Source organism: Notolabrus celidotus, chromosome 10, assembly GCF_009762535.1.
Source record: "Notolabrus celidotus isolate fNotCel1 chromosome 10, fNotCel1.pri, whole genome shotgun sequence".
Taxonomy (NCBI): Eukaryota; Metazoa; Chordata; class Actinopteri; order Labriformes; family Labridae; genus Notolabrus; species Notolabrus celidotus.
Window position 1 is genome coordinate 13370584 of NC_048281.1, and position 17929 is coordinate 13388512.

Here is a 17929-nt window from a genome sequence, read left to right on the forward strand (position 1 = left end):
GCAAATAAACTCAAGCCCTTCCCACAAACACTCCAAAACGGTCAAAAATTGTTGCTTCTGCTGGCACTCCAAATGCAATTACCTGGAGTCTGGCTCTATGCGATAATTAAACCAAGGCTCTACCCTCAGTTTCATGCCAAATGGTAAATAGACTGCATTTATACAGATCACTCAAAGCGCCTTTGTTCCACATGTCACATTCATCCATTCACACACACACATTCATACACTGATGGCAAAGGGTTCTATTCAAAGTGCCCATCAAAACTAACTAGTCCAATTCACACACAGTCACAAGCCACTGGATATGCCACTGGGAGCATTGCAGAGTTGAGTGTCTTGCCCAGGACATGTCAACCTCAGGAGCTGGGGATCGAACCACCAATCTTTGTATTGGGAAACGATGTAAAAAGTCATTGATGCCCAAAATAACATGCTAACAAATGTCATTCTCTTGCACATTGCTGAATCAAGGGGAGATATTTCAAAGTGTCCACACAGAGGGGGAATCATTGGAAGAAGTCAATCGGCCTCCAATTTTGCCATTGAAGGTAGAATCAGAGGCTTAATGGGGGGAAGATGGTGGCAATGTCTAGCGTTAGAGCTGGCAGGGCAGAACAACACTGTGTGTTTGTGCATCTCTGAGTGTATGTCTATGTGGATCTCCACTTATGTGTTTGCACGCCTTCCTCTCAACGCCATACTGCCAACTTTGAAATCACGCTCTGGGACAACAATATTATGGAGTTGCTGAGTTCAATTTATAACTTAGTGTAGCGACAACAGAGATACTGAACAGGATAAAATGGATGCCGCCCTCTCTGGCTCATCCTTTCAGTGACCACTCAAGCCGTCTCAGCCTTAATCACCATCATCCCAAATGAAATGAGACCTGCAGATTGTGTCTCGATGTAGGCCAACAACATGTAAAACATGACACGCCGTCCAAAGGGAGCAAATCTGCGCTAATCCCACGCTGCAGTCACATTCCAACACTATCTCCACTTGTTTATTTGAGTCTCTGAAACACTTGAAATTCACTAATCCTACTTGGCCTCTCCAGCCTCCACTAACAGCCCCTCTACCCCAGCTGGTCTTCTCTGTAGCTTCAACTTGTGGCACACACTGACTGAGGAATAATGTGAAGCCCTATTAACTCCGTCATAACTTGTTCTATCTACTGAAAGTGATGATTGATTTCTCTTTTATATGCATTTCAAAAGCTGAGAACAAAGACTTCACAAAGAGAGGGCAAATCTAGGCAGGCTGGGTGAGGAGGACTTTTGGGTTTGTCAAAAAACAAACAGGAGGGCCAGAAGAAGGCGGCCTTTATATTTCAAATACATGTGCAGTCTGGAAATCCAAAGTATCACTCTGCTGGAGAATATATCTCAGAGTCAAAGGTTAAAAAAAGCTGTCTGGTTCTCAAACATCCTGAAACTGTCACACACAATCTGTGGGATTTATCTGCATGGCGCAGCAGCTTTGACTGACGCTGGAATAAATTGATAAGCCCACATCTACTAAGTACATCAGCTTTAAGATTCTTACATCCTAATCTTTTTGCTGTCTATGTGACTCTTGCCACGACTGCGTCAGTCACCATAACTCAACTTGAATAGAGCTGCAGAATAATTTCCTATTTTCGCACCTCTCTACTCTAACTACATAAAGAAACACTTAAGGTCCACTGTGTACTACGATATTTGGCCAATGCATCCTCAGAATGGGAATAAACACTTGGATGACAGCAGATTGTCTCAGTGTGACCAGTCATTATTGCTAAAAGAGGATTTCACAGCAGCTTTAATTACATTAATCCTTCAAGAGAATCAAATCTCCTCGGACAGTGAGAACATGTGAAATCAGGCGATGTGTGAAAGGTTGATATCTTGGAAAATAAACGTCTACAAAATAAAAGACCCCCAAGCTCTGTCGGATCAATAATAACACACTTAGGTATGAGACAGTGAGGGGTTTTCTTTTCGTGGAGGATTTCCTGGAGTGCTCATCACTCACAAACTGAACAGAGCGGCTTTAGACAGATGTGAACTTTCGCTGCAGAGTGAGTCTGAACTGCACATCTACAGCCTCCTCTTTCTCTCTCTTTCTCTTTCTGTGGCCATGTCTTTGCTTTTTGCTGCTGTGGGGGGTTTTCATTCTCTGCCACCCACCATGTGAATAATGAGCTCTACAGATAGCAGCCAATGAAGCGACCCCCCCTTTAGCCAATGAAACTTAACAACCATGTCCAGATCAGGTCCTTCCTGCTGGGACTGACCAGCCCCTGCTTCACACTCCTCCGCCACCCACACACACACACACACTCACACTGCCTCAAAGAAGAAGAAAGAAACTACAGAGATGTCTCTTCACATGATCCCCACCACCTCAGAATTCTTCTGCAAATGTATGAAATTAGAAAATCAATCAAACACAAAAGGAAGGACTGTTTCTTTGGTTTAATAGTCGATCCAGACGCGTTGCCCACGTGATGGATTGATTTCCAGTCCGGCTTTGCTTTGAGGTGTCGGGGCTGGTAATGTGGCTGACACACGGGAGGTGAGATCAACGTCTGGCCCCAACATGACCAAAAGGTGCTTTGAAGTCCGTCTAAGCGCCTAACAATCCCAGCCATAAACTGCCAACCAGCTCCCACTTTATCACGTCCATTCAGTGTGCCTCATAATATACTACCCACCTCCAAAAAAACGATGACCGCACAAAAGACTTGTAAACTGCATTGACACGCTCACAAAGCTCCAAGAGAAAGTGATTTGTTCAAAGTACGTGCTTTTATTTTCCTCGGAAAAAAATGAGGCTGGCTACTTATTAAACGTTTAAGGTTCAAATGACCCTGAAAGAAGACCAACCGGTGGGAAGTTCGGCTGTTTTATTTTGGCGTGAGAAAATGTGGGGGTTGGTAGGATGGGCTTTGAAAGACACTTTTGAATGAAACATAGTAGCATTCCAGTGATTGTTCATTCAGCTCCGAAGCCTCAAACATGTGAAGACGAAGGCGCATATAATCCAACTTCTTGTTCTCCAGCTGGTATGTGCAGCTCGGGGAGTGATTGGTTAAAAAAAAAAGAAGAGCCACCTGGGATATGGAAGACGTCTCTGAAAGACATCCACGACACATTGGCATCAAATGGCGATCAGACAATGAAGCATTTCCCTCTGGATGCTCTGAAATGCTGTTTAAGGGATATGTAAGGCCAAGTCAACATGTCCAAGCTAGAAGATGTTATATTACAGACTGAATTTTATTACTCTTCAGCTCAGTAACCACCACTCAATCTAATTCATAAAGATCCGTCCCAGTGGAGGGGAAAGTACACAGATTTTTAAAAATGTCCAGCATACTCAGTGTATTTTTAAGAAAATATGACACTCTCCTCCCCAGGATTTACACATGATGGCCACAATCCAATGACTCACCACAGGCCAACTTATCCAGGCATAATGCACATGTCCTTTCTTCTCCTCCCTCCCTTAGAGAAGTTTGAGTAATGAAGCACACTGTCTTGTTTCAGGCCGACATTTAGCTGCCTTTAAGTCAATCCTAGCATTTGATTTGGAGCCTGGATCACACCCATGGGGAAAAGCAAACCCGTTGCTAATATCAGCCCTGCTCTGAATGTGGAAAGCTCCTTGGCGGGCTCTGCTGCACTCTCTCTCATGCACACGCACAAATCTATTTTCTCTGCTGCGGCAAAAAAAGAAGAACACCCTGGAGTTTAAAAAACTTTTAGGGAGCACATCCAAACTTCTCAGGCTCTAACAGTAGGGAGGCAAAATGACAATAGCTCATAGAAATGCTGCTGTTGTCTGTTCCCCTGGCGTCCCCCAGCTGAATGTCTTCTGGTCCACTGTTATGGCATTATAATGACTCCCCGGCTCTCCAAATGCCACCCCGCTCCGCTCTGGAGAGAGGGCAAGCAGGTTAATTACCATCACAATGGGGACACTGCAAGCTGGGCCGACTCTGGTCATTGCAAACGCAATGACCGGGTTGACTTTCTCATTGCAAATGGCAACAGGAGGCTTTGATTTCCTAAAATGCAGACAGATGGACGAGGTCACAGCATCTTTGTCTAAATTATTAGGCAGACCGTCCTCACATTTTCCCTCACAGGCAGGGAGCTCAGTGCGGTCTTTTTAACAGAGCTTGGGGTGGACAGGCCTTCTGCCCTAACGCACTCCCCAGGAGCCACTGCCTTTGTCTCTCTGTTTGAGTGTGAGCTGTTGATGAAGTGAAGAGGCTAATCAGCGGCTGTAGAGCTATTCACAGGGAGCCACTGTACAGCATGGGCCCTTTTGGTGCGATTGTTAGAGAGGCCACAATAGCTCTGTGTTTTGACACACTGCAAACAGGTCTCAAGTGTGCACTGGAGTCATTCACAGGGAACTGAAGTGTGCGGATGTTTGCTACCAAAATATTGACTTCTGGCCGCCGCAAATGAGACCTCAGCGCCGTGCCCTAACAGGCACCCTGAATGGCTCAACCAAAACCTAGGATACAATTAAGTTAATTAAATTCAAAGAGCTCTTGAACGCATTTGAAATGACAGATTGGCAGAGCACCGCAGTTACACAGCAGCAACACAGCAGCAACACAAACATATCATTATTTTTAAGGGCTTACATCAAATCCAGCCTCATTTATTTACAGCTTACAAGAAGGATAAAGAAGTGCTAAGTGACATGCTTGTTATAGCGAGGAGAACAAGCAGTCCATTACGAAGTTTTTGGACATTTGAAGGGTTTCAGCTGGTTGATTATGGGAACAGTATGCTGGGCTCAGACTCACAGCCAGCAAAAGCCTTTTTCAAAACACAAAACTCTGCTGAAAGACCGGAGGACGACGGGTGCCAAAAGGCAATGTTGGCCATCACAGTGGAAAGGAGAGAACACGTTTCAGAGCATTATGGGGAGAAAACAAAGAGAGGTTAGCCTTATTTAGTGCCTCTAATGCACTTTAAACTTGTCACAGAAGATTTATCAAGGCTAGGATGACATATTCTCAAGCCAAATTTGAGTTCTAGTGACAATCAGACAAGCTGAAATTGATTCTGTTTTGCCTCAAGATGCTTCAATAACCTCATGGAGGTTTCTGAAAATACTTTAAATCAATTGTTCAGAACGGTCAAAAGGTTAAAGATACATTAGGTAATGTAGCAGATCAACATGTTGTGAATAACTACCATGCTGGAGACAGGAAATAACCTATACTTTTGCAGATGTAATAGAAAGCACAAAGCACAATAGCTCTGCTGTATCCCGGGCAAATGCAAATTGCCAAGGAAACAATTTGAAATTCAAAGAGGGAGTTTAAAAATCAAACACATGGGTTATTTTGTTGAAGCAGTGGATACAAGACACTGATTGTGATTAATTTGTACACCCAAACGTGAGGCCGTGTTAAGTAAGCATGAGGAAAAAATGCAACTGTTCTTCCCTGAATTTCCAATTAATCATTGCAGTACTGTGATTGGCCCAATTTGTCAACATGAGCACCAAAGTCTGTTCATTTCTAAGGAGAACAAACTACAAATACATATAAGGACTACATTTAATTTGTTGAATCTGGAGGATTTTGTGTGATGAATTTGTTTCGTCTGTGTCCTATTTTGAGCCCTACAGGGCTAAAAGGATTGAGTCCTGGTTTCACGGTCCGTATTTGAGGAAATGAGAGCTTTTGACAGCTACAGAGAGCATTGCTCACATTTCTTCTCAGACCTGGCTCCTCCAGCGTATCATCCTTCTTATTTGAGCTCCTCTCTGTCTACAGTCTTTACAGCACCTCTCTGAGGGTCTTGTCAGCAGCTCCAGGAGGGTCAGATAGACTATGTCAGCGCCATCTTTTCAGGGCAGCTGTCGACACCAGCTTTGTATCAACCTTCGCTGGGACAGAGCCCCAGAAACACAAACAAGCCCCGAGGGAGAGGTACCAAAATGCATCCGAGTGGAATTCCAAATGACAAAGACTGCAAAACAATCATGTTTTGCTTTCATAAATCGACAGGCGTTTACCCTCTTCAAATTGCTTTTAATTGTATCCCATTTATAAATGAGTGTCAATTAAAGCAGAATCTATCAAGAAGATGAAAGAAAAGAGTTTTTCTCTTGTTAGTCTATGTTAACTGTTTTCAGAGAGATTCCTGCAGGCATGACAAAACTAGTCCTGTCGTGACTCGCGCCCTTTATGTTAGATTATCCGCTGATAATGAGGCATGTATGTGGCGTGCGTCTCATTTGTGATAGATTTGAAACCACATTACCTTGGAGCACTGCTTGTGATTCTGGCACCACACCAAGGATCCATTATTCTGTAAGAAGAGACAGGAAAAACACCATCAGTGATCAGAAGCTTATTTCAGAAATGCATTAACACCAATCAGTTTGTCACATGAATATGAAGATAACACTTCCCTTTAAAGCAACAGACTCTTTGAGGAAAAAATGTGCTAACAGTCGACACATTTCGAAGAGAGAAATTGAGCTTGTTTTGCGTGCTGAGTGCGTGTAACCCAAGCTGGAAAGTGGGGTCACCTGCACCAGGGCCGGGGCAAACCTCTGGCCAGTTTCAGCCGAGCATGGTGACCTCAGCTTTTTCTGACGACTTGTTTGATCTTTCAACAAACGTCCCCAAGGTCACTGAGGCGGGAACTGATGTCAGCACTCCTGTGCAGACTGCAGATACTGCCAATTTCCTCTAATTGCTGGGGAAGTGCCACCTTCTGTGATCCAACGAGGCAAACATTTGGTCCCAATAGTGCTGTGTATTTCCAAACCCTCTATGTGTAAATATGGAGAGCTGTCGAGCGAAGGACCAGTGGGGTAAATGGCTTGTGCAAGTGGTCATTTCCTGAATCCTAATAGGGCGGCGAATTATGCTGTCGTCCTCTGCAAACATAATTGTGTTTGGAAGGCAAGTGCAAGGCTAGTGCTTTACAATAAATGACAAGTTGATAAACATTAAAGTGGCTCTATCTCCTAATGTGATGTGCATACCATAAAGGGATGTTCAGGTCAATACTTTAAACCTGGGAAAACAAAATTGATGGACACCTGCAGATTGGGAAACAGGCTGTGAGCAGAACACTGAGGGTGATGTGGAGAATAAGACTTTCCTTACACACATGGAGCAATATCACAGGTACTTGAAGTCAAGTTTCTGATCGATTTGAGAAAGAAAGCGCAACATTCACTCCTATTTTAGCTTAATTTTGGTCTCCTCCAACTCCTCAGAGAAATACCTGGCTCTAGCTGTTATCTTTGGCAAACAGCTAACTTCACGGTCTGCTTTTTTGTTTTTGAGTCTTTAAAACTGCCATGAATCAATTCATTTGTGGGGCTACAAACCAAAACAGGGAGGCGATTGAAGCTAAAGCTACTTCAGGCATAATCAGGTGATTAGTCTAGAGCGCTACAAGCTACATCTGATACATTCAATCGATTTTCATCATAAAAATGTACCTTCTAGCAGCTTTAAGATCTACTGCTCCTTTGCCACAAGTTACATCTACACACTTTGATTAATCACAACAAGCTAAAAGTAGGAGTTCCTTATTTAGTTAATGAATTCATTTTAGTCAATGACCTGAATCTGAGCCTCACTTTTGGATGTCCCAGCACTTCTTAATGAAAGCAATGAAACATAGAATACAGCCAAACTTTAGGGGTCTGTAGGCAAAAAGTCTGCTTAAGTTCAATGTCAAGTTCAAAGCCTTTTCCCACCATGTAATCCAGAAGAAATTTCCCATGAGACCTCGGGAGAGAACTTATCATTAAAGGGTTTAATTTGACATCCAGTACCAGTGAGTGCTTTGCTTTTAGTGTCAAGGATAATGGTCGAATGGCTTCAAAGGAATCCGTGATTGTTTGGTCATGTCTTCGGAGAATCACCTCAACATAAAAAAAACTGCAGATAAGGATGAAAAATAGATCAGAGTGGGCGCCGAGGAGGCTAATAGTTGTTTCATTTGGTACCAAATGAAAGTGGGACTGAGCGCCGACTTGGCCGAGGAGTTTAATGTGCATCAGCAAGTTTCCTGACCTTTTCTGAGTAATAGATACCTTCTTTGTTTTTGGCCAAATTTTGATTAAAATATGATTTTATCCTCATGAGTACATCATTTAGGACTGTATCCAATGATTAAAACTCTCCTGGTGTGTGCTTAGTGACTTTTACAAAATATCCAACCAAGCCAAAACTGTGTTGTTGACACACTGTAAATAAAACCTTGACATTTACACTGGCAGCCGTCTCCTCGGGGTAATTTATACAGATTGTCACAAATCTAGACCGTGTCCTAAATCATCAATCCTGCTTTTTTGACACCTTTCTTCGCCCATCCATCATCAGCGACAGCGCCAGATCCACGAGGAGCTAATTTTGCTATGTGACAGCATCCCTGCTGCAGAGACGCTCAGCAGGATGTTGCCCCAGCTGTCCAGGCCTGACCCTACCATGTCAGGGACCAACGGGGGAATAATTATAGGTCAGGACTTCATCCCTCTGACTCACTATGACATTCCTCTGCAGGCTGAACATAATGCAGTGCTGAGGACTGTCAAGGACTCGGCTGAATGAACGCTTTCCAGATATCTTCCTGTGTGACCCAGGTCGAGGGAGACGGGACCAAACAGCAGTGTTGCGAATGAGTGGATGAGGTGAAGTCGCTGCTTTTGTTGGAGTCACTGGTGGAGTCGTGTAAACAGGGGGTTTATCACACAGATACATTATGCCTGTTGTCAGCTGAGAAGGCAGAGCAGGTGGCCGGGGGCGTGTTGTATTGTCTAGACAACTGAGAGGAACATGGACAAAACCCCTTTTATCTCCGAGGATAGCATTCCACCTTTTGAAAGTGGAAATCTTTTGTTTCCTGCGAGGCTCTGATTTGGATTAAATAGATCTCGGTTTACACAAGCGCGTGGTTTTCAACTGTATTCAGACTTGTCTACATGTTTTTCAGCATCAAACTACCGCTGCTCTTTGAGACCTTACATTTGCGGCCAAGTTAACAGGATACAGGACTTCAAAGGAGAGACGGGTGTCTCTGCGTGTCCTTTAACAGCCAAGAGGTCCTCGGGCTACACCAAAATAACTGATCCTTAAAGGGTACACATGCTAAAATAAAGGGCCTCAAGATTTAGGCTTTAACTTGAGTGGGTGCGACTGTGTGGTCATCCTGCTCATTAATAATTCACTTTTTATGAATTATTTGACAGGCGCTCTGAAAGTGAGCTAATGTGTTCAGCACATATCCAATGTTAACATAAAAGGGTGTTCCAGAGATCTCAAACAGCGCCGGTGTAAAGTTGTCCCCACTTAGGAATGAAGGCTATTTGTCAAGGTAGCTAAAAGGGTGTAGCAGCAGGGGAAGGCTGCGATTTTACAGACAGGACTGTCATGGTTTAAGAGCATTTACAGGGAGGTGAGGCCAAGCTACATAGACCCCTATTCATCCGCTGTCTTCACTAATGAAAAACTCCACACATGAGACGAGCGCTGGCTGCGGTTTGATTCCACCGCAGGTTATTTAATATCAAAGGCGAAAACAAGGGGGACACGGAAAAACTACTTTCCAATGTTTTTTCTTCCCCTCGCTCAGCGCACAAATCTCTCAGTTAAGATGCTTAGACGTTACTGCACAGCACATTAGAAATGAATGAGTGGATTTAAAAATGTTGGATTTTTATTGCTTTGACTGTAATAACAAGACCTCATGGACACACCTTGTTTTTGGCTTCACACGTCCCCACATAAATAATCCACTACAAGGCTGATGCTTTCAGACTACATGATTGCGCAGGGGTCCCAGCTCTCTCTTAATATTTTAGAGTGTCCGAGGCTAATATTTACAGCTGGGTGTTACCCTCTGTCTATCATAGCGGGGTGACAAGTTCCCCAAATGTGGAGTAAAATGTCAATAAATCTGTATTTGGAAATTCTATTGCAACGATAAATCCACAGTTGTAATAAATCTGACAACTAATGGACTGCCCATGGGTTTCCCAACTCTGTGCTTCTTTCCATTTCACACTTATTCATAATTGCGACAATTAAAACAAAGCCTCTGATTTGTCCTCTTGATTCGGCCACATGAAAGGAAAAGAAGCGTGGGTGTTCACAACATCTGCAAGCCCTAAATTCGTCAAGCATCATTCCAGTGTTCACACAATGATCATATTAACACTGATATGAAAAACAGGGTCTTTAATTCCAGCTGTAGAATGTATTAAGAGGACAAGTTTACTCTTGTTTCATAACCAAAATAAGTAATGGTGCATATAGATTACAAGATGTTGAGTAGACACAATAAAATATTGTAAAACGGTACAAAAAATAAAAAAGTCACAACCAAGGCAGTTCTTTTCCGCTGAAAGTTGTAGTTTTCCCTATCAAGTATTAAATGACCCCTGAAGGATGTCCGAGTTGAATTAAGAGGTCTGTCGTCTCAATCATTGGAGTGGAGCGCGGAGCTGTAACAAGATCTGGCAGAGGAAGCAGATCCACCTGTAGGCTGTGCTGAGTGAGCATGCTCCAGTGTTGTGGCAACAGCACATTAGAGCTTATCACATTTAGCACAATTGGGCACCGGCGTTTAGCAGGAAGGTGACCTCTGCTGAGCACAGAGATCGGTAGCTCAGTGTGTATCCTCTGCATGCCTATGAGGTGTGATGTTGGCATTTATTGGCAGGGCCAGGGGGTAGAGGGCAGGGAGGAGAAGGGGGGGGGGGGGGATGGGGGCCATATGTTTTTGCAGCTGACCAGACCCCCCATTTTCACATGAAAGGACTGTGCATAAGACAGCCCTCACATATTATCAACAATTGCCTTCTATTCTCGGACGTGCACACTCGCTCGAGCAACCTTTGCTTATCACAAACCACAAAAATGCTTTTCTCTTTGGACAAACACCTCCACCCACTGAGTGTAAGGCTGCCCCAGACTCTCAGGCTCTGCACTCAATTATATCGACTATGAGCAGTATATTAGAGGTGAGACTTCCATCACTTATTTGACTTCTCAGTCGGCTTGTGGCTGATTTAATTCCCAAAGTTTGCAACTCAAGGCTGCAATATACTGCTGGAATCTCTTAAACAAAGCTGAGCTTGCCAAGCTGTGAATTAAGAAACACTGTTTTCAATCTGCGTCCTCTGGATGCAGAATGCTGCTAATATCTGTCTGTTTATTGTAGTTAACAGCATCTATCCCCTGAATTGAGATGTTTACTCTCTTTTAGTAAAATACCTTGAATTAACCACAAAAGGTGCATTTAGAGCCGCTACAACAGATCAATAAGTGCTTTCAAAGTTAAGTTAATCGGTGACGAATAAACAAGGAATGCCCTCTGCTGATTAATTACACCCAATTACAAATTTAACTCGCCCCACAGTGTTTCCAAACAATTACGGATTCATTAATGCACCTTTGGGAGAAGACAAGCCTTGCAAATGCAAATGAAGTGGGTCTAAAGGCGGTCACCAGATAGATAGCTGGTGAAAAGGAGCAGAGGGGAGAGGGATAAGTGACCAGACCCCTTTTTATTCAGGAGCCCTGGGAGGGGAACAGGGTGTCCAGTGGAGGGTGAAAAACAACTTCTGACACCACATACCAAATCAAAAGAAGGATACGGCTAATTTATAGTCAGCAAGCATGCAGCATGCTTTTGGATACTCTGCTTTGCAAAGCCTGTGTGTTTATTTGGCAGAATAAGGATGCGTTCACTATAAATAAGGAGCAGAAAAATAAGTGTTTGGAGCCTTTTCTGTTTTATAATAAGAGGAGTGTCTTATTTCTTTAGTATGACAAATAATGAATGGGAACTGGCTCCCCTGAAAGGCATCTATACTCTCTCAGTCTCAAAAATATTGCAGTGTTACTGAAATCTTCACATTTAGGCAACCAGGCTGTATGTGACAACTTTGCAAGCAACTCAAACCATCATATGGGTGCTTATTTCTGCAACTGGTGTTTTTTTTATTTTGGAAATGTGTTCTTTCAAACTGGTCCATTATTCATGTCAGTGATCATTCCAGCCAGAAAACACAACTGAGAAAGTATTCCAGCACCATTAGTGATCTGCTGCTGTCTCCTCACAATGGAGAAACAGGTTTGACTTATGAGGGAAGAATCGTCTGGCACATGTGTAATCATCATTATGTCGCTTGAATGCTGCGTTTATTTCTTATTTTCAGCATATTTCCAGAAGTTTCTGAGTGAGGGACCACATGCTCTCCCTACCTGAGAGTGCTTGAAGAAAGCAGAGATGCGAGTGATGTGCAGACTGAGGCATCTCGAGGCGCATCTTGCTCGGTAAATACTGGCAGTGAAGAAAGAGTCGTCCTGCTTCCTCGCGGACACACTCCCCGGGCTCGTTAACGCGGTAATCCACAAACACAGGCTCACACACACGTTCAGGTTCCTGGAAAACATGGTCCCGCGGTTGTGTATTTAATCCCTCCACGGATCGGACAATACTGCGTGCAGGCTCCGCCGGAGAAACTAAAGAAACTTCAATTATACACTGGGGAGGAGTCACGGGCTCCCGTGCGCTGTGATTGGACGGTGGCGTAGTGACTGACAGACACGAGGAGCGTTGAGCCAGGTAGGCTGCTGCATGGTCCTGCTCTCTGTTCAAAACAGGGGCAGGTTTCTCAGACAGCAGCTCTATTATTAGATCTTAGAATAAAATCGCGTATTGTTATTGATGAAGCTGCTGCGTACATATAAACTAAAGCATTATTATATTAATCACATTTAACCATTTGAGACTCAATCCAGGACATACAGTGAACAGTATTTATACAGTGTTTGATTTATGGGCTTCTTGATTGTTCTTAGACTTATATTCTGGCTCTTTACAGGTTTTAGTATTTTTCTATTACCTACCTATTTTAGTCTCTTTTAGTGTAAACCAACAATTCAATTCAATTCAATTCAATTCAATTCAATTCAATTCAATTCAATTCATCCAGTTACAAAAGACAACCAAGCGGCAACCTCCGGTCTAAAAATATGAGTCCAATGCGGAAGTGCTAAAACTGCAGTTCATCGAGGATCCGCTTGAGGCTGGCTCCGGAAGTACCGGAAACCACATACACACCAATTCAAAAAAGCCGATCTTTACAGCAGAAATAAACATGTTTACAGCCTGGTACAAAAGACGAGTGTAGTCTGGATAGCTCATTTCTCAATTGGCTCACACTGTACGGGGGGTGAATGTTTTTCTAACGCAGCAATTTCAAAGATATTGAGATTACGAGTCTTCCAATGAGAGGCACAGCTGACTTGACTGACAGGCAGGAACACTGTAGCTGTTGGCTAGGAGGCTCAAAGCCCGCCTCTTTACGTCACAATCGCTCATCAGCAGCAATATGGCTGCCGCCAATGATTGGCCTCAAAACAGCGCTTCAGAACCAGATGGGTGACATCACAGATACTAGATCCATATTTTATACAGTCTATGTGTAAAACCTAGACATCTGCAAAGGCACAATGCAATCTATCCATCTATCTCGCAAGTTAATGTTACAGCAACTCAGTTAAAGAGGCGCTTCAATGATTTGGTATTCCACATCTAAAAAATTTGGCAGCTCATCATAGACAAATGACAAGAAGATCAGTCGTAATCAAAGAAGCATAAACTGAGATATAGTGTCTTTTAGTCACTCAGCATAAAAAATAATATATTTCCCCTAATGGAACTTTGCTGAGACTTGTTATACCATGGGCTCCCAAACATTTCAGGCCGCGACACCCATAATATAGTTGCCAAAGACTCATGACCCCCACTGTCCCTGGATGTAGTTAAATGTTGCTTCATATTTCATTTAGCTGGTCTCCAGAAAATTAGCCTAGCTACCAGCACATGTGGCTGTGTTTCCTGTGCTTTTATGAATTAACCAGCTGCCAATGATGTCGATATATTTACAGCGATGGGTAAAATATGCAATTTTAGATTACTTAAAATTCTGGAAGACTTCTCGTGACCCACCCCCTTTAGTGTCTCGCTGTCCCCCAGGAGGTCCCGACCCCCATTTTGGGAACTCCTGCATTAAACCAAACTTCACCCCATAAATTCCCACTCCAAATCAGGTTTGTAATGTGTTTAATATCCTGTTATATTGAATGAATGTCAAATCAGAGATAGCCTATTGCTGATGACATCATCAGTGTGACATCACAGGTTGAGTAGTAGCCCTTTAACTATGCTTGTAAACAGTAAATTCTGCTATTATAGAAAGGTGAATTAGAGGTTAACAGTGGACAAATGCATAATTACAACATGTTTTCTGTGGAAGGAAAGAGAATTTGTACTTATTAACTACATTACTTTCCATCCTTACTTCCTGTATTAATTCCTTGCACGTTTTAGCAGTGTGCCAGCTGTAGTCTTTATTTAATTCTCCAACAATACGCCCAATCACCATGTACAATGGAAAGCAATGTACACACCTGCCTTTTAATAGAGGCAGCAGGGTTAGACCTTCTGCCATCTACTGATGACACAACTCCTCAGAAATGTGGAGAAGCCAGGTTCTCTGCTTCAAACCCTCACATATGGCCTGGGTGCTGCTTGCCAACATCCAGGGAAGCCCTCTCTATTTAGCTCCCTCACCTCCCTGTTTTACAGTAGCTTGGAAAAACAATTCCACTCGGAAAACTATTAAAACCATCCTGACTGAATTCCTCAGGATGGACTCCCAACTTCTGGTGTTGTTACGTAGCCTGAGGTGTGGAGAAAATATGACATGTAGGAAAAGCTCGAAATCCTCGCTCTTTATTGGAGTTTAAAGAGTGAGCGTTTAATTAGAAAGTTCCCTCGAGGGGCTTTACAAGACACTCCTGCTTTTGTCAGCTCATGGAGTACTTCCCTGAACCCCATTACAGCAGCAGCATAATGAAGTTTTATAGGTGTTGCTCTTAAACTGTGTGCAGAGTGGGAGTGAACACACACTCACACACCATCATTAGATTTGGCTTGAGTTGCCATGTAGGCTTCAGCCAATTTAACATTGTGCCAAATAGTTTGACGCTAATATGGCCATATTAGGACATCCTGAACCGCAGACACTGCCTTTATGATGAGGGTCATGAAATCAAACTCAGAATCCCTATGTCATTCTGTTCAGTAAGAAAGAGCAGACCACTCTAATGAGAGCTCTGGCTTGTTGGAGTTTCACTAAAGTATGTCCATGTATCATACAAATCACCCCACAGCTCTGTAATGATAAGATGGGTGTGTGTCCATTTCCCCTGGTGGTCTCAGACACACAATGTACCTCGGAGTGAGGGATCCCTTGCTTCTCTTAAAATATTTAAACACGGATGTCTGTGTACCTTAAAAACAGCATAATGGCTTAATTTGTTGCCTTATTACAGCCATGTGTGGTGGGTGGGTTTTATAGTGTGCAGTGAAGGAAATACACTGTCTGTGTGCGGTCCTGATGTCTCCTGCAGCCTGTGGGACACGTACCCTCCGACGCCATGCTTTCATTGACTGGGATAAGCCTCTGCCAATTGTGAACTCAGACTATTAAGATATATCTCGAGAGGGGAATGTTTGCAGGAGTGGATTTTATCTCTACTACACGTCACTGCATTAATTCACACCTATATTTACAATGAGTCATCGTTAACAACATGTGTTTACCCATGTAAACAGACCTTTGTGAATGTAAACTGACTCATAATCCAGAGGAGGATTTACATGAGAAAGAATGCAGTTTTTTTCCCAGTCAGTTACACCCAAGCTGCTTTACATAATTTGACTTGTTTACGTGATAGTGCTCCAAAAATGAAGCATAATCTTTCAAAACAAGTCAACACTTCTGTTTTCGATTTCATATTTCCAGTCATTTCTGTTACTCCCACCCAACACTTGTACCTTTCTCTGATCCCTTTACTACAAATTTGAAGTTCTTAATTGGCAACAACACCTCCACAAAACAGCAAATCCATGATATCCATAGTTGCTCGAGGTCTCCTTTGTTTGCACCGCAGCCTCTCTGCTCCCTCTCTAGTTGTCCAGATGATAAATGACACTGTATGCTGGTGTTGCAAGAGACTGACCGCAATTCCCAGAGCTGCGAGAAAAAAAATGTGGGTTTCTGTCACATGACCTGACAAAAGGCATCTCAAAAGACAACACACCAGTATCACTTTTCAGCCTGCATGCTCCAGAGAAAAGGAGGCGCAGGGCGATCAAACACTTGAGTATCTTTGATCCTTGAAGGTGCAGGTGGACTTGTAGATCACACCTTTGATGAGTGGCAAACCGGATTAGGGCTGACAACCGGCTTTGTTGTGAACACTAGCAAACAAAAGAGGAGGGGATTAGTTCAGATGGAGGACAGCCAAACAAAGGGTGCCATGATATAGATGAGGAATTTGTATATTTTTGTGACTCTTTTGCAGTCATCCAGAAGTCAAACATTTTCCAAAACTGTACCAGAATTAATAGGCATTGAGATCACTCTAATAGGGTTGCGTATGTAAGGTGTTACAACACTGTTTGCAGAATCTAAAACCCCCAACAGAACAGGTTGATACCTGCTAATATGCAAGACAGACAGTTCAAAGATCTCCTGTTTGATTACAGCAAACACTGTGAGTCTGTAATTCCACCTCACCTAGCTTTATCACTGCTTAATCGGCGCAGGCTGTGATATAATATAAATCAAATTTCCCCACAGATCCTAATGCAACCAAAACAGCCTCAGGCAAATGAGCAGCCAGCTTTATATAGAAAACATGAGGTCTGTGTGTAAGAGCAAGCTACAATGATGACATCATCGCTACAGATACCTACTATGGTGTCATCCAAGTAGGCAGAGGCAGCAAATACTGAAATCCTGCCTAAGTTCATATGCATGTAGCAGTTGATTAAACACCTTTCATCACATGCCAAGTCAAGATAAGAACACACACATGCACCCACTCCCACTCGCACACACGCACTCACAGTTTCTCCTTGTTCTATTCTTCTATCGAGTTCAATAACGTGTTATGGCAGGACACAGTTTCTCCAGCAGCCTTGAACGAAGGCAGTTTATTAAAAAGTTCAGTCTGTCACATTCATTTTAACAGAGAAAAGCTGCGGCAAGTTGATTTGCATTGCGAGCACATTAATTATTCCATTCCATTAGCAGTTTTTTCCTCTCTCTCTGAGTATTGATATAAGCCACGGGGAGAATATTGTATAAGATATGTAGTGTGCATCTCTTGCAGGCAGGCTTGTATTGATTAACAGAATGCTCCGTATACATCCTCTCTGAATTCTTCATGTTGCTTTTATTTTCAAGCATGCCTCTATACCTTTAAAGTGCACACTGCTATTCTTTCAGGTGAACCATTAGAGGATGGTTACGACTTGAGACTCATAAAACAGAATATATGGTGAAGGCTTCTCTCTGAATGGGTTCTCGCTATGATGAAACCCTTCATGCTTTTACAGTCATGCTTTTGTGTATTCATAATTTCACCCCTGCTGTGTTCATGGGCATTTCTAACATTCCCTGTGAAAATATTTGTCTTGTATTTGAGGTTGGAAAAACCTTCTTGGCACGAAGGACTTCTAAATAGATGCCTGAGTGCAATATATTCCGTCTTTCTCCAAAACAATGTAGCGTTGTGCAACACAAGCTTGTATTCATGTATAAACTTCCCAGCCGGAGCTAGAGTCACATTTTGGTCACGGTTTACATAGTGATGGTTGACTGACAGCTGAGTGTCCCTCTGTGGTTGTTAGCAGGCTGGTTGACTGCACCTTTTTATGAAGTGTTTATTTTCAAATGATATAAATAGACACAGAGGAAAGGAGGAGGAGGAGGTTAAGGCTAGGATTGCAAGAAAATCTAACAGAGAGAAAATGTGATTCAAATGAGGATGATTTAAATGCTCATAAATAGACGC

General features: G+C 42.9%; 1 protein-coding gene across 1 annotated transcript in view; it reads right to left on the reverse strand.

Annotated features, from left to right (window-relative positions):
* LOC117819722 (anosmin-1) overlaps positions 1-12543 on the reverse strand; it is a 49913-nt gene extending 37370 nt beyond the window's left edge. The window contains exons 1-2 of the mRNA XM_034693152.1: positions 12257-12543; positions 6285-6332 (exon numbers count right to left, since the gene is read on the reverse strand). Of these exons, the coding sequence (XP_034549043.1) occupies positions 6285-6332; positions 12257-12448 (240 nt within the window). The 5' untranslated portion in view covers positions 12449-12543. The remainder of the gene's footprint in view (positions 1-6284; positions 6333-12256) is intronic.
* Positions 12544-17929: the final 5386 nt, after the last annotated feature.